This window comes from Drosophila innubila (assembly GCF_004354385.1).
Source record: "Drosophila innubila isolate TH190305 chromosome 3L unlocalized genomic scaffold, UK_Dinn_1.0 0_D_3L, whole genome shotgun sequence".
NCBI lineage: Eukaryota > Metazoa > Arthropoda > Insecta > Diptera > Drosophilidae > Drosophila > Drosophila innubila.
Window position 1 is genome coordinate 25349025 of NW_022995376.1, and position 22509 is coordinate 25371533.

The 22509-nt window shown below is 38.6% G+C and overlaps 4 protein-coding genes across 4 annotated transcripts; 2 read left to right on the forward strand and 2 right to left on the reverse strand.

The window, feature by feature from the left end:
- The first annotated feature begins 823 nt into the window (after positions 1–823).
- LOC117788088 lies at positions 824–2319 on the forward strand. The gene is made up of 2 exons (XM_034626752.1): positions 824–993; positions 1074–2319. Exons 1-2 carry the CDS (start codon positions 843–845, stop codon positions 2207–2209), a joined length of 1287 nt encoding a protein of 428 aa, XP_034482643.1. The 5' UTR covers positions 824–842; the 3' UTR covers positions 2210–2319.
- A 474-nt stretch (positions 2320–2793) lies between these two features.
- On the reverse strand, positions 2794–4203 carry LOC117788053. The gene is made up of 2 exons (XM_034626707.1): positions 4037–4203; positions 2794–3974 (listed from the first exon to the last, which is right to left on the reverse strand). The coding sequence occupies exons 1-2, from the start codon at positions 4179–4181 to the stop codon at positions 2848–2850; spliced, it is 1272 nt and encodes a 423-aa protein (XP_034482598.1). The 5' UTR covers positions 4182–4203; the 3' UTR covers positions 2794–2847.
- Positions 4204–10302: 6099 nt separating this feature from the next.
- Positions 10303–14142, forward strand: LOC117788530 (glutamate receptor U1). Its single transcript, XM_034627315.1, has 4 exons — positions 10303–10510; positions 10605–11310; positions 12471–13331; positions 13896–14142. The coding sequence occupies exons 1-4, from the start codon at positions 10303–10305 to the stop codon at positions 14140–14142; spliced, it is 2022 nt and encodes a 673-aa protein (XP_034483206.1).
- On the reverse strand, positions 14121–22002 carry LOC117787388 (pre-mRNA-processing factor 6). The gene is made up of 4 exons (XM_034625897.1): positions 21817–22002; positions 20225–21743; positions 17022–17975; positions 14121–14428 (listed from the first exon to the last, which is right to left on the reverse strand). Exons 1-4 carry the CDS (start codon positions 21912–21914, stop codon positions 14204–14206), a joined length of 2796 nt encoding a protein of 931 aa, XP_034481788.1. The 5' UTR covers positions 21915–22002; the 3' UTR covers positions 14121–14203.
- Positions 22003–22509: the final 507 nt, after the last annotated feature.

Consider the following 22509-nt stretch of genomic DNA (forward strand, 5'->3'; position numbering starts at 1 on the left):
GCATTATAGCTCTTTACATAGACTATCTTTAATTTTCGTTCTTGGGTTATTAACCCAGAAGAAGCTTTAAAAATAAATAATAAATAAATATATGTAACCGTAAGAGTTTTCCAGCATGTCAAACCAGCCGAAGAAAAGAAACAATAAGCAGTTCTAAGTAAGAAATAAAACTTAAAGTATTTAGATGTAAACGTTTTAAATGTTTAAGTGTGTTAGTTAATTGTAAATAAAAAAGAAAAACCAATCAAGCGGCTCATATTGATTATCTAACTAACAATAATCATATCGCTAATATTATTATTATTAATATAACTGTACAGTACAGTACAGTTGCGTCTGCAAAAACACAACATTAAATGTGACTTGATGTATACCCAGAGATATGTATACCACAAAAATATATATACACGTATAATTAAATAACAAAAAATAAACACTTGATATTTGTGCAAATATGAGAAACACGTTCTTGATGGCCAAACGTGTGGGACACGTGAGGGAAGTAACCACTAGAAGACTCCATACCGAAATTCTCATTTCATATTTGCTAATCATCCCAAGTACCCCAAAGACAGATAAATAGATACTTTGTGACGTTAATGGAATGGGGCCGACTAATTAAATGATAAGAGTAAAAACCCAAAACTCGTTCACCCCACACGCGAATCTCCAATGAGTACTTGAACGAGTATACTCGTACTCACACTCCAATTCATAATCATACTCATACTTATAGTTGTTTGTAGTACTCGCTAATTGCGACTAAAATATCGATCTAATCAGTTTAGGGCATTAGATTTATAAGCGCCTGGGTTTTTCAGAATGTCCATCAGTAGCGAAACATGTGGAGTCCAATACTGATTGCCCTATTCTTCTTGGCCAGCAGCAGCCAGGCCCGTCTGCTGCCCATCCAAAATGAGCTGCTCTGGTCGGCGGATATGATCGAGTTGCCCCTCGAGGCGGATCTCAATGATTTGTCCATCTCGAGAGCTGGTAAGTTGCTGAAAACAGCCACAGCTCCTGAAAATAATTAAAGACTTATCCCATTCAAATTAAATTAATTGCTATCCTAGCTGGCTGCTCCATTAAGATTAGAAGCACAGAAATGAAGAATCCTCAGCCACTGTTGATTAAGCCTGGCACCTCAGAGTTCTATCCATTCTCGGCTACCGGCTTTGTGGATGTTGATCACGACAAGACCATTGAGTTCGCCTGCACCAGCAGCTTGGCCGCTCCCCTTTCGGGTAAATCCGTAACCGCCAAGTGTGTGGGTGGCTCGAGATTCAAAGTGGGCGATAAGGAGCACGACATCTCGGACATTAAGTGCTCTTCCTGGCCAGCTTTCGTCGGCAAGAAGTCCGGCAAGAGTTGCAATGGTGGTACCACCCTCATCAATGTGGGCTTTGAACTCAGCGGTTCCCGGTTTGCCAAGCAGTACGAGGTGTGCTTCAATGAGCACGAGGAAGTCACCCGTTATGTCTATCACACTCTGGATGCAGGCAGCAATTACTATGCCACTGGTGTGGATCGCATCAACTTTGCTCCCGGCGGATTCTTTGCTGGCAAAAATGTGGACAAACTGTACACGCAGGCGGTGCAGAAGGAAACCATCGACAAGGCCTTAGGCATGGATTCCTCTCGCTACTTTGACTCCCCCAAGAATGTGTTCCTGGCCCGTGGTCACATGGGTGCCAAGGCGGATTTCGTCTATCCTCCGGAGCAACGTGCCACCTTCCTGTTCATCAATGCGGCTCCTCAATGGCAGACCTTCAATGCCGGCAACTGGGCACGTGTCGAGGATGGAGTGAGGGCCTGGGCATCGAAGAATAAGAAACATGTGGATTGCTGGACTGGCGTCTGGGGTGTCACCACCTTGCCCAACAAGGATGGCAGGCAGACCGGCTTGTACTTGGCCTATGATCATAATGGCAATGGCCTGATCCCAGTTCCCAAACTCTACTTCCGTGTGGTCATAGATCCCTCCACCAAAAAGGGTATTGTCTTTGTCGGTGTGAACAATCCCCATCTGAGTCTTGCTGAGATCAAACGCGACTATATTCTCTGTGACGATGTCAGCGATAAGATCAACTGGATCAGCTGGAAGCGCACAGACATCACTGCCGGATACTCCTATGCCTGCTCGGTGCCCGAGTTCCGCAAGAAGGTGACCCACTTGCCAGAGTTCTCCGTCAGCGGATTGTTGGTCTAGGTGCATTTAAGTTTAATTTAAGATTGAATGTTTAAATGAATTTTACAAAAACTTTTCAATTGTTTGATAAGATTGAAATATGTTGAATAAAACAATTAAAAATGCTATAATCAAGACCCTGAATATTTATTTATTTATGTATCTATTTACTGTCAACTTAGAGCAGTAGACCAAAAGTAATTAAAATTGTAAATTAAGTTAAACTACATTATAAATTTAAATTTATTTTATTAAAAAAATAATGTAAAGTCTAAAATGAAATTTGGCATCAATTAAATCAATCAAATTACCACATACTTTTAGGCGCTATCATTTCTTAAAGGCTTGAAAAAACCATAAATGCCGTTTCTTTCAGCCAGAAACCCTATATTATTAATCGTTCTAACCAGAAAATATTGATATTATACATTTTTTATAGCTGACGAAAACAATACGCCCTCCTGATTCCATTCATGGAATTATTAATATAAAATATTTCTGATTTCGATTTTTTCCTTATTTTGTGATCCCATCGTCCACATAACTCTAATTCCTTTATCTAATGATTCCCAATTTTAAGCATATATTATTGCATCCGTTCCTAATTGATTTTCACATATTTGTATATTCGATTTAATCGTTCAGTTTATTGAAATACCCTAGACAAGAAGGCCATTTTTGGCAGTCAGGGCTGGCAAATGCTTGACAGTCTTGAGGAAATCGGCGACCTCACAGGCATAAGACCAGCCAGCCTTGATGTCAGTTTTCTTCCAGTTGATGTAGGTAACCCTATCGCTGACATCATTGCAGATCACATAATCCTTCTTGATCTGAGCCTCAGTCAAATGGGGATTGTTGACGCCGACAAAGACAATGCCACGGTTGGTCGAGGGCTCAATGACCACTCGGAAGTAGAGTTTCGGGACGGGAATCAGCCCATTGTTGTTGCCATCGCGGGCCAAGTAGAGAGGAGTCTCGACACCCTGTTTGTTGGGCAGAGTGGTAACGCCGTAGACACCCGTGTAACAGTTGACATTCATCTTGTTCTTGGAGACCCAGGTGCGGAGACCATCCTCGACACGTTGCCAGTTGCCGGCGTTGAAGACCTGCCATTGAGGAGCCGCATTGATGAACAGGAAGGTGGCACGTTGCTCGGGGGCATAGTCGAAGTCGGCCTTGGCACCAAGATGACCACGAGCCAGATAGATATTTGTAGCTGTATTGAAATACTTGTCCGCATCTCCGCCCAGATCCTTGTTGATGGTCTCCAGCTGGGTGGCCTGAGTGTAGAGCTTGTCGACATTCTTGCCATTGAAGTAGCCGGCGGTCTGGAAGGTAATACGGTCCACGCCCGTCTCATAGTAGTTGCTGCCCGGAAAGAGCTGATGACGCGTGTAGCGAGTCACTTCCTCCTGCTCGTTGAAGCAAATCTGCATTTGCTCAGCGAATCGCGATGAGGTAATCTCGAAGCCAACTCGAATAACCACGCCACCATTGCAGGCAGCACCAGTTTTGACGGCCTTGAAGCCAGGCCATGACTTACAGGCGAGATCCTTGAACTGATAGCTGCTGCCATCGACCTTGAAGGTGGTGCCGCTCTCGCAGGTGGCTGTCAACAGGTTCTGGGAGTGTGTGGTAAAGCCACTGGGACACCACAGCTGCAGGGTCTTGCCACTCTCCACCTCCATGACGCCGACATCATTGAAGGGATAAAAGCTCTCCGAGTTGGTTACCAATACAACGGGCTCTGGCTTGGGCATGCCACCTCGAATGGTCACCTTGCAGGCTGCGATATATTAAATATGTTTGATATAAGAAGCAACCAAGTGGATCAGACTTCCTACTCACCGGCTGCACGGTTTTCAGCCACGGGATCTACATCGTAAATCTCATCAATCACTGGAGGCAGCTCCAGGTCAGGAAGGGACTCGAAGGCGACACGAGCCCAGGCAGCCGGAGCAACAAATAATATTAGCAAACAGAAGCACTTCATTTTGCTTATAGCAAATGCCTTGGGATCGATCCATTCTTAAATAGCCTCGGCTAACTGACAAACTAACTGATATGTGAACTTAACATTATCTTATTGGCATTATCGATTGGCAAATTAATAAAAAAGTATATTATAAATATTTCATAAATCTTAAGCACAAATACCTCCGGAATTGGTTATCTTATTCAATTGGGAATTTACGCGCTTCGTTTATTATATTCGAGTGCTCGCACAGATAACCAGATAACTGAAGAACTGAGAATGGAGAATGGAGAATGGAGAATGGTGAATGGTTGTAGGGGAGGGGGGCTGAGACTAAGCTCAATATGTCAAAGTTCGACGGCCATTGGCGTTAATTAATGAAATGTAAAATGAACAGCAGCGACAACAGGAAATGCGGTGAATGAAACGAAAGCAATTAGGACCAAGGACCAAGGACGCCGCTGAAAGCACGAAAAGGATAAGGATGAGAAATCGGAGACGAGCAGAAGAACGAGCAAAATGAAGGGACGCCGCGTATAATTTGTGAAAATTGATGATTTGTTTAGATTTACGAATGAGCGAGCAAAACGAGCCAAATTGGCACGTAGCAGGGACATCAACAGGACAAAGGCAACAACAAAATGGTGAAAAGGAAAAAAAGGTGCCTCGATTGCCAAGAAACCGAAAGGTAAGTACGAGTATTGGCCAAGGTCCAATGCTCCCAAGGTGTTCCCTAATTGATTTGATGCAGATAAATGAGCTAAGCTCAAGTCAGGCGCAAATGTTTAACGCCGCCTCTCGCTAGATGGCGCCAGATAATGATTAATGACTGCCACGAGGCATGCTGGCCAAAGTTTTCGCAGGCATTAGGCCATCAATTAATTATATGTACTATGTGCGAGGATTTCACATTCCATGGAATAAAATCGAGGACGGGACCTTTGGGGCTCATAAACTTTAATTACTTGTTGATTCGCCATTGTTCATGCAATATGAATACATTCCAATTTGCGGTAATCCATACTTCAAACAAGTGTTTTGACTGATTAGTCGCTTTCTTAATTGATTCGACAAGATTGAAGCGTTAAAATTCAAGTTTACTATAAATTTAATTTTCTATGGAAAAACTAAGGCATCAAAATAATATACTATATCATGCGTAATTATCTGATTAAAAAAAGGCAAGTTTTTTAAAATATCTAAGGAACACTTTGAAATATATTTTATATCTCTTTATTCCTAGAGTTTTAAATTGTAGTTGACTTACAATTCATTTTGATTGTTAATATAATCGTATTTCCTAGTATTCTTTTAAATTTAAAAATGCTTTTGGTAAACTACTCTGTCTCGCCTGTGATAAAAAATTGCTTTTTTAAATAAAATTTTTATTTTTCAAAATAAAACAATACTTTAATAATTAAATGAAAATAGTTTAAATTCATTTCAATCGAGTTTTATAATTGAATTATTAACTATTTTTAAATAGAAAGCAAAATAGTTTGCATACAGAATACAAAAAATTGTTTTTGAAAAAGAGTACCAAAATTAATTTGTTCAATTTTAAAGTTATAATTAAGGAATCAAATATTATTTAATATTTATAAATACGATTATTGATTTATATTGAACCAAACATAATCCATTATAAATTTTGAATTTTGCAGCCATGATTATAGTACCAGGAGTGTTACTTCTCGGGTGCTAATATAAAATCAGGATTACTGTTGATAATCAAAATTAATACGTACACACAAATTGAGACGCGAATTGGACACCATTTCAAGAGATGATAACTCTATGATTTTAATTAATATTTTAAATATTTAAACAATATGGGAAGACTCAGAGCATAATTTATAGAATGCTAAGTTACGTTCATCGATAGCAAATCAGTTTAAATTCTGTCTGCAGCAACGCAGATTCCATGGAGAGTTTGTTTGTACCGGAAGTGTGAGGATAGGTCTTGATGACCAAAGGTTTTATCAATAAAGCTTATATAAATGGGTCATATTAATAACATATGTATGAATGTATGTGTATGTGTGGGTGTGTGTGAATATAGGTAGTGTGTCTAGATGTAGCAGATGCCTTTGATTGATAAGGCTGCCTAAGCGTGTTTGCTTAACATAAAGGAAAGCGAGTCAAAGAAGCAGCCAACATTTTGCACCTTTTCAACAGGTTGTGAAAAGACTTCAAGCAAATTGAAAGCGAGAGTCAATAAAGCGTTTGGCAGACCAGAAAACGAAAAGAAAAGAAGAGGAAAGATGAGAAAGAGCTGCCCGAGGCGAATGATTCTCTGTCTGTCTAACTGTGTCTTTTTATATATATATATGAACATTTCTGTATCTGTGTGTGTGTGTGTGTGTGTGTGTGTGTGTGTGTGTGTATATTAGTGTCTGAGCGCAATGATGGATTAAATGTATTTCAAAGGCGTGAAAGCTAAAAGGTAGCACAAAGTATCGCATTGTGGTTACATAATAAACATCAAGCACACTTCAATTTAGCTTAGGGCAGCTCTTCACCCAAACACCCACACACCCACACACAACCACACACACACACACACACAGTTAAAAGAATTCAACGCTTGGACGATTCAGTGTGGCCCAATAAAATATATATTGGCTAATTGTCAAAGGCTTACAGCTTGTAGCTTCGGGGCTTATGCAAATCAGGCCAACAACTGTGCAGTCAGGTGTAAGATCTCCGATAATTTCAGTGGGTCTGAGAAGCAGGGACACGGACCGGGTTATCCTTTGGTTTGCATTGACTTACGCCTAATAAAATCTGACAAGGATAAAGCTGCGATACACTCTTTTAAGGATATGTGAGCGTTCTTTAAATATTTACTGATGACTAGCAAAAACATTGAGAACACGAGCAACTAATGAAGCGTGTGCTGAAAGTTGAGTATAAAGGCGTTCCAGGGATTCAAGTTTATCTTCCAGTATGTCGAGATAGAAACTGTTGTATTCCTCAAAACTAAACCATTAGTTTGACAGCCATGAAAAATTAAGCGAAAAACAGCTGCGTGAAAATTATCAAAGTAGTTGAACATGACGGGCAAATGTCCAAAAATGGCGGTCATGATTAATGGTGCAGCAGCGCCCTCTGGCGTTGCAACTTTACAGCACACTTTAGATGTCGATGGATGACAGCAGGAATTAGTTGAACGTTTATAACTAAAAACTTTCCTACTCAAAGAACTTGTCGGACAACCGAGCTAAACTTAATATTTACGGTTCGGTTCATTATTTGGTTTGGATTACGTAGTAAATTATTACTAGTCTTTGTGGATTTTTCGCACACTCATCTAAGATGGAATCTTTAAAGTCAGCTTTTTTCGGATACTATCTAAATTTATTAAACCGTTTGTAATCCGCAAAGTAAGCACTAAATAAGCTGTGTAATCATAAAATAGTTTTTTGATGGTTGCTTTTAAATGCCAAAAGCCTATACATTAAAATTTGTAGGTAAATAACTAATTTAAACTGGGTCTGATATCTGACTTTTCACTAACCCTAGCAACCAAATGTAGACCAATCTTTTAACATTAATTTGAAATACATCCAGAACATTTATATTTTCATATAAATTTTTTACTTTAATTTTCAGCTATTATTTAATAATTTTATTTTAATTTAAAAATGTATACATTTTTTTACAGTCAAGAATAGACCAATTATTTTTGCTTCAATAATATACCTATGGACCATAATATAATATAACTGAAATTAATTTTTTGTGTTACTCTTTAAAATTAATTAATGGAACCGATATTTGTGAGCTCAAAAATAAGATCTCTCATAAGTTATAATCCATTATGAATTAAAAGTACAATTCGGGTTCATTCTTCCAACTAATAAAATTTAAAGGCTTAAAACTTGTTTAATGTATATTATTTTGGAATTTCCGCCAAGTGATATACCCGTGATGACCATTTTGAAGAAAATGCAGAGGGTATAATAATGTTGCAAATTACTTAAAGTTACTTTTTTGTGTTCACAGACACAACGAGTTAAAGACCAAACTTGTGCAAATTTGTGCAAGTTTGTGCTTGTCGGCGTATGACACGCATTAAGAAGCAATTACGAAAATTGAAAGCATAAAAATCTCGGAACGACAACGGCGAGCACAACAAGAAAAATAACAAGAAAAACTGGCATTAGTCTGCTGTCACAGAAACAAGCCGAAACACAAACTCAACACACCCTGTCACCACACACACACACAGACACACACACACACATTAAGACAATTACAATCTGCACATGTGTTAGTCGTATATAGTCTTATGTTATAAGACATGCGTTGACTATAAAGAAAAACCCAATTAAAAGTGATAAAAGTTATTGAAGCATAGCCGTAGAATTTGCTATTCCTCCGCAAGCCCCACGCTCAAAAACAGAAGAAAAATAAAAAGAAAATGCACACAATCACATATAAAAAGAGAGCAGGAAAGAGCAAGAGCAAAGACAGAGGAACAAACAAATGGGCAACAAGGAAAAAGCGAAAAGCGGTCGAAAACAACCGTACAAAGTGGTTGCCATTAGTGTGTTTTCCACAGCGACGGAAAGCAACAAGGAACTGATTCCAGATTATCACACGTTTGTGTCTAGCATCAAAACAAGATTGAACAAATGAATCCTGAGCCGAGAATACTGTTCCAATCTTTATTACACCATTTTTCAAATCAATTAGAGGATTTCTTTTGCTTCTTGTCTTCAAACACGAGTGGACAAGTCAAATAAGATAAATAAAAGTAAAAAACACCTAGACGACGGATTATTAAGGGAAAATGTGATAAAAAGTTGAGTATTCTTTTTATAATAAAGAGCAGATTTTTTATCGAAAACTTTTTCATCAATAATAATAAACTTTTCTATTGATACTAAATTATTAAAAATGTGTCACTTGGAACTGAACAGAAATGCGCATTACCTCGATTGTTGGAAAATAAATTATTTATACAGTTAAATAACTAAAAATAACTCATTTGTATTATATATATAGGATTTCAAAAAAGAAAAAACCACATAATCACTTTTATTAAGAAGATTTTTTTTTAGTTATAATATTTTCTTCTTATGCATTAAAATTTTATTGGACTCAATTTTATTTTCAGAAAGAATATCATTTTTATGGGTTTACGAGTATCTCAATTCAATTATCTCTTTAAAATTAATATTATTTAGGCCCATTAAAAAAAAAGGATAAAAACAGTTAACTTTAATATTATCTTTATTGTATGTTAGTGTTGTTATTATTCAATATACGTAATAACTTGATATAAACCATTGATAAACAATTCTTAAAGGCTTATTCTTAAATTAAAAAATAAATGGTTATTTGTTTACGTAAACATGAAAATCCCCTTAGGCATTTCTAAGAGAATGTTTATTTGCTTACATAAACATGAAAATTCTGGAAATATGCAGTTCCTGAGAAAAGTTTTTCTTTTTTGCTCTATGTGAATCGACATTTTCAATTTAATTTCGATTAAATTGCAGGTGACATTTTTTTGAATTGAGTTTTCTCAATTAAATTGATTGTTTTGTCCTCAAATGGCTTGGTAATATAAGTTTGTAGTGCTTCTATCAAGTCTTAGAAAACGATTAAGGTAGACTTCCTTTTCGATTATCCTGCTTATCCGGCAACCAATCAAAAGTCAACTAACAACTTACTTATTTCATTCAGTAAAGCAATTGAGCTCGAAGCTGCAACTTTCTTGCAATGGCATGTAATTGACTTTGGTCGGACAATTTGAGCGGCACTTGGTCGACCAATTAAACGCCATTCGACCGCCAATTGCAGCTGTCGTCAGAAATTGCTATAAAATTGCGTATACGTAATATGACAGCAGGCGAAATGAAGCAAAGTGGAAGAAGAGTCACTGAAGCGTAATCAATGCATAATTTTAATGCCAGCTTTTTTTTTATTTTAAACGTAGTTATATTTAATGGCTTCACTGTGGCATTTGCTGGCCGAAAAGGTCGCCAGCTCACCAGCTCGCCAGGTCGCTATAAAAGCGACTGTCAACGGAATGTGCATGCAAAGGAGTAGCAAGTGTAAGAGCTGGAGCATGAACTCGTTAATATTCCCAGGACGGCTTCTCTGCCTGCTGACAGCAGCAACATCAATGTCAGGCCACGTGTCACTGCCAGCTGCCGGAGCAATCCCCCGCGGACAGCAACAAGAGCTGGATCAAGTGAAGGAGCCGGGGATGGGGCAAACGGACGAGGTCAAAGGCGATTCATGGGGCAATCAGTTGCCGGATATGCTAGTCGCTTACTATCGCCAGCATGGCGTGCAAAGTCTGATGCTGGTTGTTTGTCACGCGGACATTGGTGAGTTATACCCCCTCCCCCTCCTCCCCTCCCCTGGGTTGCTATATTTATGAACCACCCTCCCCCTCTCTCTCTCTCTCTCTCTCGCGCACAGCTGCAGCAAATTTACAGTTGCTGTTGCAACACTTCACAGCAAACAATTTCTATGTGCAGGTCAACACGGAGCGCACTTTGAATGATCTGCGTCATGTCAGCAATGAGTCGGACACGCCAGAGGCGCCACCACCCCGCACCTTTCCAGCGGACAATGAAACCCACTGGCAGCTGTCATTCCAACTGCCAGCCTTGTCCTATAAACTGGGCATCCTCCTGCTGAAGTTCAACAGTCCCTGTGCCCAGAATCTTTTGCGCTGGTCAGCAGCTTCGGAAAATAATTATTTTACTACCAATCGGTATTGGTTGCTCCTCACCCAGGATCTGCAGGATGTGAATCTGCTAGAGGATACCGAAATCTTTATACCGCCCGATAGCGAACTTAAGGTAATGTGGTTTAACCCCACTGAACCCTTTACTGCCACTCTGCTGGATGTGTATAAAGTGGCTGCCTGGAAGCCTCTTAAGCGTCGCCTTGTTGGTCAAAATCTGCGCAATTCCCGTCACATTGTCCACGCTCTGCGGCACTACGGATCGCCGATTACCTATAGGCAGAATCTGGACGGTGTTGTCTTCAATACAGCCATTGTTATTGCCTTTCCCGATCTATTCACCAACATTGAGGATATGTCCATGAGGCATATTGACACTATTTCCAAAGTTAATCATCGCTTAATGCTGGAGCTGGCCAATCGATTGAACATGAGGTACGTATTTTTATACCCTGCACTTCTATATGTCCACTTAGAGACGTTAGAGAACCAACAAACTTCATAGCCTATAACAGATAGGTCGATCTCTAAAAGATGGAGACTTCAAATTTGATACTCAGATCAAGTTTGCTTTTATTTTTGGATCGGACCACTATATCATACAGCTGTTATATATATATAGGTCGAAAATTAAGTTTTAGAATGAACAAGTTTCTATTGTCTTTCGAGATATCTCAACCAATTTGACAGAATATGCATTTAAGTTCGTTTTGATTAAACTTGTATACCCTGAGCCCATTGAAAATGGGCAAAAGAGGGTATATATACCAACTCAAAGTAAATTCAATCCGCAAAATCTTGCCGAGAAGAAATAGGAATATGACAAAGATATTCACTACCGAAAATCTTGACGAAAGTGAAAGCCAGAACAAGCCCTTATAGCAGGGGTGCCACAGAAATTGAAACTAACCCAAAATATCCCAAAAATGTATGGAAATTTGAGAGATTTTCGGTTGGTTTCGCTTTCCGTGGCACCCCTGTATATTTAAATTAATATAATGTATTCCTTGCTCAATTTCAATAAGGAATTAAATTAGCTTTTTATTTATTAAAAGCTATGCATTTAATAAAACTTAATTAAAAAAAAAAGAATTAAATAATAAAAACGAAATATTAAATTATGAAACGATTTAGGTTAACGACTTAAAATATAATAAGTTAATTAAAGTTAAGTTAAAAGGATCAGAAAAATATTTCCTCAGAAAGTGGTTTTGAAAAAAAAAAAAAAAGGATTGTACTTTTGACAATTTAACAGCACGTATTTATAATGACCTATAACCGACGGATATAATTTATGCATTACAACCCTGAAATTGAATTTTATTAGAGTATAATCCTTCGAAGATGAGTTTTAAATAAAGAAAAATCCGACAAACACAAGTTAAAATTTAGCTATTGCAGGAATGAACGGTAAGAAATCATAAGATATTTAATTCAAAATTTTTATTTAATATGTAGATATACTATCATTAAAAATATTTAATATTTAATATATTTTGTCTTTGTCTCTGATTGATTGTGAGTAATCTTTCCAAGAATTAATTTGACCAACTCGTCAAATCTTTTGCCAACATACTTTCCCACCTAATGGACAGTTACAACACCTACCAAACAGTTAATTATGGCTGGCGTCAACCAAATGGTTCATTCGATGGATTGATGGGTCGCTTTCAGCGCTACGAATTGGACTTTGCCCAGTTGGCGATCTTTATGCGACTGGATCGTGTTGCACTCTGCGACTTTGTGGCCGAGACTTATCGCGTGAGAGCAGGAATCATGTTTCGCCAGCCTCCACTGTCCGCGGTGGCCAACATCTTCTCGATGCCCTTTACACAGGGTGTGTGGATATCCATATTGCTGCTGCTGATAATAACCATTGTGGTGATGCTATTGGAAATGCTTTTCTCACCACACACACACAACATGTCCTATTTGGATTCATTGAACTTTGCCTGGGGCGCGATGTGCCAGCAAGGATTCTATGTAGATGTGCGCAACCGATCAGGAAGGATCATAGTATTTACCACATTTGTAGCGGCAGTTTTCTTGTTTACCTCCTTCTCAGCGAATATTGTGGCACTGCTGCAGAGTCCATCAGATGCAATCAGATCGCTGGGGGATCTTGGACAGTCACCGCTGGAAATTGGGGTGCAGGACACACAATATAATAAGATCTACTTTACAGAGTCCACAGATCCAGTAACCAAGAGTTTGTACCACAAGAAGATCGCCTCCAAGGGCGATCACGTTTACATGCGTCCCACGACGGGCATGGAGAAAATGCGCACTGGATTATTTGCTTATCAGGTGGAGCTGCAGGCTGGCTATCAAATAGTCAGCGATACCTTCAGTGAACCGGAAAAGTGTGGACTCATGGAGCTAGAACCATTCCAACTTCCCATGCTAGCAATTCCAACACGCAAGAACTTTCCCTACAAGGAACTATTTCGCAGACAGTGAGTAGAGAATCAGAAACGAACCCTATTGACTACTTTTAATGCATTTGTTATTTCATTGGAATTGAAAAAAGAAGTCATAATCAAAATCTCATTTCCCTAGCATTAAAAAAAAGAAAAAAAAAATGACATTAAGTAGGAAAGTAGTGCTGATGATATACTATTTTTAAATTATTATTGAAAATTCAAGAGACACATTTTATTACTTATTTCAAACTAATTTTAATGAAAACTCAATTTACTAATCATTGAAACCTAAATTTTGAAAGCTTGTTATTTAAAAAAAAAAAATTTTAAAGAAAATATATAAAAAGAAAAAAATTCAAAATTTCAATATTATTACTAATTAAATAAAGATTTCATTTGTATAACCATTTAATGTGAAATAAAACATATTTGCATTAATTTTAATTTTTAATATTTAAATCAAAATGAAATAAGCACTACTTTAATCAATGTTAATGAGGATAAACTTCATTACCCCTTTTTTATTGCCTTTTAATATGTAATAATAATACTAATAGTGAATAATGATTTGGGACAATTCTATACAATTCAATATAGATTACGCTGGCAACGTGAGGTGAGTTTGGTGAATCGCGAGGAACGCAAATGGTTTCCTCAGAAGCCGAAATGTGAAAGTGGCGTTGGTGGATTCGTTTCCATTGGCCTCACCGAATGTCGCTATGCTTTTGGCATTTTTGGATGTGGAGCAGCTCTTAGTTTTGGTATATTCCTCATCGAGGTCATCTGCAAGCATAGCAAAGGAATCTATCGCATTGTTCAGGGTTACAGAGGCATGAGCCAGTAATCGGGCAATTTATTATTTATTGAATACACAATAATAGTTGTTAATTGTTAATTGTTGATGCTTAAATGGGTATGGACAACTTTTGGACTACAGCACGCAGCACATCTGGCGTTTTAAACTGCCAATTTCGGATGCACTTGCTCACACTACACCAGGATTCACCGTGAGTCGGCTCTGCGGCTATGCAACGTTCCAACACCTCCTGCTGTTGTTGCTCCGTGCCATGCAACAGCTCAAATTTGTAGAAATATGCCCAAGCATCGCCCAGATCCGGATCGATTTTCACCTAAGTAGAAGAATATTGATTAATATCTAAAGAACAGTAACAAGTGTAAAATTAAATAATAAAAAAAATTGTTATTTAAGCTTTATTTAACCGTGGACGATTGTACATTTCTCTCAGACGTTCCCAAGCCTCAGTGTAAGGCGCATCAGTAATTGGCAAATGTCGAATCATGGCGGCCCTAATGGTGAGAAGTGTTCTCAAATAGAAAAACTAAGATGATGCTTGTTCCCGTCAAACTCTCTGTTGATGTAGATGGGTGTGGGGGACCCTTCTTTTATATAACGTTCCTCGTAGATAGCATTATTACCCTCTGGATCCACATACCCATGCACATCGTCGGGAAAGGATAATGAATCTCCAAGATCCACAAACTCCTTCTAAGTGACTTGAAGTCTGAGGCAAGCTCTGTACGCTGTTTGATGGCATGTATAAAGAAAATTACCCAATGGAAATCAGATTGTTGTACGGACTTCGATCCATACGATATCAATAAAACTTTCGAAAATTTACTTTAAATCCGGCTCGAAGGACCAAAATATGTTAAAGATGTTAATCATCACGAAAATAATTCTTAGTGGACTGAACGTGTATATTTTAAAAGATATGTTTTTCGGAGTCGAAGAAAAATAGATTTTTTTCTCAAATTTTACATTAATTTCTATACATTTTAAGTCAAAATGTCTCTTTTAGAAAAACCGAGAGTGCAGTGTGTCTCTGCGTGATCACACATCCCAATTTGGGGACTTTGGGGTATTAAAAACAGATTTTGTGTCTTTCGTTGTCTGTCTATCCGTCTGTGTGACCGCCTTGATCCAAAGACTATAAGAGCTAGAGCAAACAAATTTGGCACACAGACTCCACTTGCGTTGGAGCAGATCAAGTTTGATTTAAATTTTCTCCACGCCCACTTTCGCCTCTGCAAATTGCAAAAAACACCACACCCACCAGTTTAAAGATTTTACGTTTTTTTTGGTAATTAACGTTATACATTATTATTATCTCTCATTCTACCTAATTGAACCAAGATCGGCTAAGCGGAACGGCGGTAATAGCTGTTATAGTGTTTAAGGAGAAACAAGCTCATAAAAGTATGTAACGGGTATTCGTATAGTCGGGGTCTCGACTATAGCCTTTCCAAATAGTTTTAAGCTATATGCATTATTTACTTTACAGCTGGATAGTCTGTACACCTTTGTAAGAACTTGCATTAAAAAAATTCACTACTCGGCGACTTTTGGCATAAAAACAGATTTTGTGTCCTTGCTCCAGATATTACTCGATGTATAAGATGATTACTAGTTTTATACCCTATTTCCACGACAGCACATTTGGCTCATTCGACGCCATTTTCATCATTCGGCCCGAAGGTGGACTTCATTTCAGTACAAAATCCGAATGATCATTTTAGCTCATTCATAATGAATGTGAAGATTTTTTGCCATTCGCCCTGGTGAATTTCAGTATTTTTTTTATCGAACACGCGATGTTTATCGATAAACTCGTGAAACAAAGCAATTAACACTTTAAGCAGCTGTTTTGTTTAATAAAAACGGTAGGCATTCAATTTGCGCCAATTATAATATCAAAATAAATTTTAAAGTGTTGTTATTGTCAGCTTTTTATAATTTGAGCACAGAAACCGAGCAGCTGATTTGCTTTCGGTGCCAAATATGAGCCACATTCAAATGTGAGCGAATGTGGCAAATGTGAGTGGTCGTGGAAATAGCCTATTATTCAACTGAATTCTTGGATATTGCTGTGCTACGCCGCGAAATTGTTATTAAATCTCATTTTAAATAGCATTATAATTGAATTTCAGAAAAAGTAAAATTTTTGAAAATTTGGTACTTTAAAAAAAATAAAAAATAAAAAAAAAGGAAACCGGCACACAAGTATTGGAATCCGTTCCAGGATAATTATCCTGTCGCTCAGGGCTTTGGAGAATAACCTACCATCAAGGATAATGCAAGACCGAAGGACCTACGAAAACATATCCTTGCTGTCGCAGGACCATTAGAGATAAACTAACTGCAGTAGGAAATTTATTCCTTGCTGCCGCAGAAATTCGTTATATTGCTAAATTAAATGAGACTTAATTACAATTATTTAAGGTAAGATTTATGATGAATTTACCAGAAAAATTGGATTGGGGTCTCACTTAGTTTATATTTAAAAAATCTTTGAAATTTTCATACAAAATTAAATTTTGCATGGTTGTTTTGTGTAATTTGTCAGTTTTCTTGTCCGTTTACCAACACTGATTTGGTCACACGGTCACAAGTAGCTTCTTTAACATCTACATAATCTACATCATAGTGGTTTTGGGAATGTAAATAGCGGGACTAGAAAAACAGTATTTTTTTTAAATAGCGTGTGATGTCTCTCTGTGATGTCTGTCTGGCACAAAAAATGAGCCATGTGGTGAGTGAGTACTCCACCTTGTATATTTTATCATGGTCCCTGACAAATACAGCACACTTAAAACTTGAGTAATACATTATTTAACAGTTATAAAATCAATGTTATTGTAAGTTTAACATTGGTGTGGATGGGAGGTACATTTACAGTCTAGTTTTATAAAATGCAGACTTACCGTTCGATTAAACCAGTCTCTGCATTTGGAGAACTTGTGCTCCGACCAGAACAGCTTAGATACCGCCAACAGCACGTGCGGATCGTGCTCGCATTTCTTGAGAGCATCCACAGATTTGGTCTTTCGCTGTGGTTTCGTTTCCATAAAAATAGCCTCTGCCCATAACTCGCCAGCGTTGGGACATTCCTGCAGAGCACGTGCCATCATTGTGCTGGCAATCTCCTTAAGACCCGCTCGCAACTCCACTCGAATAGCCTCCAGCCAGAGAACTGCCACCTTGGGATTACGAAGACGTCCTCGTTCCAATATTGAACGTGCTTTGGTTAGGACGCCCTTGCGTTCCTCCAAATTAGCAGACAGAATCCACAGGGGTATCGAAGTCGGACACTTCTTCAATGCCAACGTGTAGGTGGCGGCTGCATCATCCGTACGTCGCTGTTGCTCCTCAATCTGGCCCTTCATCATCCATAGTTTAGGAAATTCCGGAAATACCTCGACTGCCTCTGCCAACAGACGCAGTGCCTCATCGAAACGTTCCAACGCCCATTCCAGACGAGCTGACTTCATCATTACACGCGGCGTGGGAGCAGATCCACGTGCCTTGGCCAGCAAACGTCTGGCCCGCTCATATTCCGAGTTCTCCGACTCCAGCTTGACCGCAGCAAGCCAAATATCCTCGGAATTGGGATTTGCTTGAAAGGCCAATGAGAGAATCCCTCTGGCAGCTGGCACATCACCTGCCATCCACTTCGACTTGGCACCCATCAGCCAGAGAATCTCCGATTTAGGACAATGTGCCACAGCACGCTGCAGCAAGGCCTCTAAAGACTCGCGTGTTCCATGATTCTTCTCAAAGTATGCAGCACGTAACCAAATGCTCTTCTTCGAGGGGAACATCTGCAGAGCATGTGCGTAGACAGCTCGAGCGCACTCGAAAGCATTCTCCTTGGCACACTAAAAAGAGAACAAGGATTGGAATAGATCAACTTTTATTTATTTATTCAATCTTTATTATTAACTAAGAGCAATGTACATAAAAAGTTCAGTAAAATTACTTAAATAATCGAGCATACTCGACTGTCGGATACCCCGTACTTACTATGGTAAAAACTAATAATGGAAAAGTTTAAAAAATATTTAGTAAACTTAAATGCATATTCTATCATATTGGTTACAATGTCTCATAAAACATAAAAGTTTTTCATACTAAGACTTGATTTTCGCTCGATCGGTCCTATGACAGCTATTTGATATAGTGCTCCGATTTGAACCAACTTTGGACAGGGTATATAAATCCAAGTTTTATGTATATTCTATCAGTTTGGTTACGATATCTCAAAAAACAAAAAAGTTGTTCATACTAAGACTTGATTTTCACTCGATCGGTCCTATGACAGCTATATGATATAGTGGTCCGATTTGAACCAACTTTGGACAGGATATATAAATCCAAGTTTTATTTTTATTCTATCAGTTTGGTTACGATATCTCATAAAACTAAAAAGTTTTTCATACTAAGACTTGATTTTCGCCCAATCGGTCCTATGACACCTATATGATATAGTGGTCCGATTTGAACCAACTTTAAACAGGATATATAAAACCAAGTTTTATGTATATTCTATCAGTTTGGTTACGATATCTCAAAAAACAAAAAAGTTGTTCATACTAAGACTTGATTTTCACTCGATCGGTCCTATGACAGCTATATGATATAGTGGTCCGATTTGAACCAGCTTTGAACAGGATACAAAAAACCAAGTCATATGCTTATTGTATCAGTTTGCTTTAGATATCTCATAAAACAAAAAAGTTTTTCATACTAAAACTTGATTTTCGACCGATTGTTCCTATGGGCGCTATATGATATAGTGGTTCGATTCAAAAAAGAAACAAACTTGACCTGCCTGCAAGATAGAGGAATCTACATACCAAATTTGGTGTCACTAGCTTTTAAATTGTTCTTATAATTTGGATATGAAATTATTGTTTTCAATTTGTGGGCGATAAAGAGGGCGTGGCCGAATTTTGAAACAAACTTGATCTGCTTGCAATATAGAGGAGCCTACATACCAAGTTTGGTGTCTCTATGTCTTATAATCTCTGAGATCTAGGCGCTCATACAGACGGACAGACAGACGGACATTGCTATATCGACTCGGCTGTTGATGCTGATCAAAAATATATATACTTTATGGGGTCTGCCACGCCTCCTTCTGACTGTTACGCACATATTCGTTAAAACAAACCCAATAGACCCCTGTACTTTTTTTAAGTACGGGGTCTAAAAAGGACGACAAGCCCTGCAATCAAATATCTTTAAATAAACAAATATAAAAAAATATAATTTTAAATTGACAATTTTGAAATTTCATTTTAAAACTACGAAATTTTCTGATTTTTAATATTGTAAATGATAATAAAGTATAAAATTATTTGAACATTTTTTAAGATAATAAAAAAATGGATGAGAAAATTCTTAAAATATTCAATCCATCCAAAAAAAAAATTTTATTGTAAAAGTAAGTAAATAGAAATTAGTTGGTTAAAGATTTGGTCGAAAAAAAACTCCAAGACGATACAAGAAAGTAGTGTTAGTATTTTTGACAATTTGTATCAAAGAAAAGTAAATATAACTACGAAAGATTCTTGCTGGATATTAGGGTGCATTGATTTGTATGGCTCCCATAAAATCGAAAAATGGTAACCCAAATTCATAATCTACGGTGACTTCTAAGATGTTTTAACAAAGAAACCATAATACTATAATCAGTTTAGCAAGTTATTTTTAGAATATATTAAGTGTTTTTAGGCCGATCCTGACAAAATTGGTATTAAAATTCTGGTTAAGAACAGGTCTTTTTTAAAATGCAAGGATCAATAGGCTCTAAAGCATAATTTTTGTTCATGGAAGGAAAACACAAAGTTTATCAATTAAAAAAGAGGAGACTATGATTGAGTTTAGAACCATGGTTTCTTGGTGAAAATATCTTAGAATCGACCGTAGATTTTAATTTGCGCTACCATTTTTTGTGTAAAAAAACTTTGGAAGACTGACATGATAGAAGATGAAATTTTTTTAAGTGTATGGTCGGACGATACAGCAGGGAAATACAAATAAAGATAATCATCACAGGAAACAATCTTGCCTGCTCAAAGCTTATAAAAAAAAACGTTGATATAACATGGACAAGTATACTTACAAATTCGGCATCATCGATCCAGGTTTGCTTGCGATCCTCCTCCTCGACGCCAATTCCAATGATAGCCTTTACAATTGCCTGGCAACAGTTGACAGCTCCAGATTTCTCAGCTTCAATAGCTTCCTGGAACCAATGATCCCGATTGATTTCAACTCCGTTTGCTGTGAGCGATGTTAGCGAACGATCGACAATCTTCTCGACCATGTGTATGTTGCCATTGGCCTCCTCCAGTTTGGCAGCTGTTGTCCAGATCTGTCGATCTGTAGGAATATTTTCACGTGCTTTATTTAACACCTTTCGCGCATTCTCATAGGTTTCGAGACGAGCCAAAGCGAGCCACAATTCCACACTGGTATTGCAGCATTCCACAGCACGTGAGAGCAGAATTCGAGCATCATCGGGATTTTCCAGCTCCACGGCCGCCTTCCACAGACGCACTGAATTGGGTATGTGCTCTAGTGCTTTGCGGAAGACACGTCTCTTGGCTTTGGTTTCCGTCTCGAGGTCAGCAGCCTTAATCCAAATTCGCACCGATGTGGGAATGTGACGAGCCGCCTGAGCAATTACTGCTTTAGCCGTATCGGGCGGTTGCAGACGAGCTGCCTCCAACCAAAGATCCTCTGACTGCGGATTCATCTCGCAGCCACGCATTATTAAATTACGCGCCATTTGTACCTTTCCGGTGACCTCTTCCAAACGCGCAGAAGCTATCCAAGCAGGCGGATGATTGGGATTCGTTTCACGCACACTCTTGAGCAGCAATCTTGCCTTTTTAATGTCATTGATGTCTCCGCCATATGTGGGTATCATGCTGTGCAAATCTGTTAGATATCCTTTAGGATCAACCACTGTTTGTCCCGAGACAGAGTCCGAGACCTGTGAAAGTTTTACAGTCATCAACGTATTACGTGCCTGACCAATTTTACGTAAATCCAAATCTCCTGTGGGCGTCAACATGCCGGGCGTGGCCACGCCTGGAACCATGGAAGCCAATCCTGAGCTTGCATCCAATGAGGATGTCGTCTCGCCACCCAGATTACGAGAGAGCACACTGTCCGGCAGCGGTGTGAACTTCTCAGCACGCGGATTACGTTGCTTGCGATTACGACTGTCCCCCACTTCTGGTATAGTGGACCATTCTTCCGAGGTGACTGTGGCCAGGGAGCGCTTGAGATCGCTAAACTGCTGCTGAATCTTCGGACGTTCCTGGCGATATCGTTCCAGATCCTCACGCAAGCGACGATCGCGATATTCTTTACGCTTCTCGTCCATCCGTTTCTCTATGGAATCGTAAATGGCATCCGCTTCTTCATCATCCTTGTCATAGGGATCCTTGGAAAACAGAGAGCCACTGTAGCCGCTAAACTCATCGTAATTGGAGTCATTCAAATCCTCATCCTCCTCTTCCTCCTCATCCTTCTTCTTCCGCTTGGTGGCAGGCGGTGCGTGACGGTCGTCGGAAACATCATTGGCGTCGCGCGCAGGACCAATATCAGAACGTGTAGTAAAGCCAGTTGCACTGCATTTCAAATTTAACAATTACTGCCTTTTATTCTATTTTTAAGCCTTAGCTTAAAGGAAAGAAAACTCACCCGCGTCCCACGCCGGCAACGTAGCCCAGCGGTGCCGGTACTCCCAAAAAATGCTTCTTATTGCGGTTGGCAATCACCGCGGCTGTTATGTTCGACATTTTTTGAAGGTTTTACCTCTGCTCTTCACTTATTTATAACAATATACAAATGAAGTAAACAAAACGTTTGCGGTAGTGTTGAGTTAGAGCTGTGAGTTGATTCGATTCATAATCGATAAGTTCGATGTTAATTATTTATGTGTAAAAAAATCAAGTTGGGTAAAATTTGCGCATTCCTAATCACTGTTGCCAACTTAGCTATTTCGTAGCTAGTTCTGACTATTTTCAGAGTTGGATTGCTCGTAAAAATTTTTAAATATCTATTAGCCGGAATATGGCCATTATCAACATATATTTAGCTATGTTTTGATTTAAAACTCTGCAAGAGTGCACGTAAAGGTTTCCAGCCACAAACAGCTTTTTATTCTCTAGAAGGTTGGTCGTGAGCGAGTGAGCAAACGGAACTGAACTGTGCTGATGTACAAGTTCCATTGCCAATGTTCATCGTTGATGAACTTCACTGACCTGTTGCTTGTAAGTTCATGATTTTTACGCATGCAATGCGAGTGTGTCAGAATTTTCATTAATAAGTATTGCTTTTAATAAGCAAATTTACAGCGTAAAAATAGAAATGAGGCAATTGACTTTTTCAAAG

Bases quoted from the DNA above. Each gene is read 5' to 3' on its own strand.
- LOC117788088 (XM_034626752.1), top strand. From the start codon at position 843: ATGTGGAGTCCAATACTGATTGCCCTATTCTTCTTGGCCAGCAGCAGC. The intron at 994-1,073 runs GTAAGTTGCTGA...TTGCTATCCTAG, and splicing joins TTTGTCCATCTCGAGAGCTG to CTGGCTGCTCCATTAAGATT.
- LOC117788053 (XM_034626707.1), bottom strand. From the start codon at position 4,181: ATGAAGTGCTTCTGTTTGCTAATATTATTTGTTGCTCCGGCTGCCTGG. The intron at 3,975-4,036 runs GTGAGTAGGAAG...AATATATCGCAG, and splicing joins GGCTGAAAACCGTGCAGCCG to CCTGCAAGGTGACCATTCGA.
- LOC117788530 (XM_034627315.1), top strand. From the start codon at position 10,303: ATGTCAGGCCACGTGTCACTGCCAGCTGCCGGAGCAATCCCCCGCGGA. The intron at 10,511-10,604 runs GTGAGTTATACC...TCTCGCGCACAG, and splicing joins TGTTTGTCACGCGGACATTG to CTGCAGCAAATTTACAGTTG. The intron at 11,311-12,470 runs GTACGTATTTTT...CCTAATGGACAG, and splicing joins GCCAATCGATTGAACATGAG to TTACAACACCTACCAAACAG.
- LOC117787388 (XM_034625897.1), bottom strand. From the start codon at position 21,914: ATGTCGAACATAACAGCCGCGGTGATTGCCAACCGCAATAAGAAGCAT. The intron at 21,744-21,816 runs GTGAGTTTTCTT...TTTGAAATGCAG, and splicing joins GTTGCCGGCGTGGGACGCGG to TGCAACTGGCTTTACTACAC. The intron at 14,429-17,021 runs GTAAGTCTGCAT...TCTTCTACTTAG, and splicing joins GAGACTGGTTTAATCGAACG to GTGAAAATCGATCCGGATCT.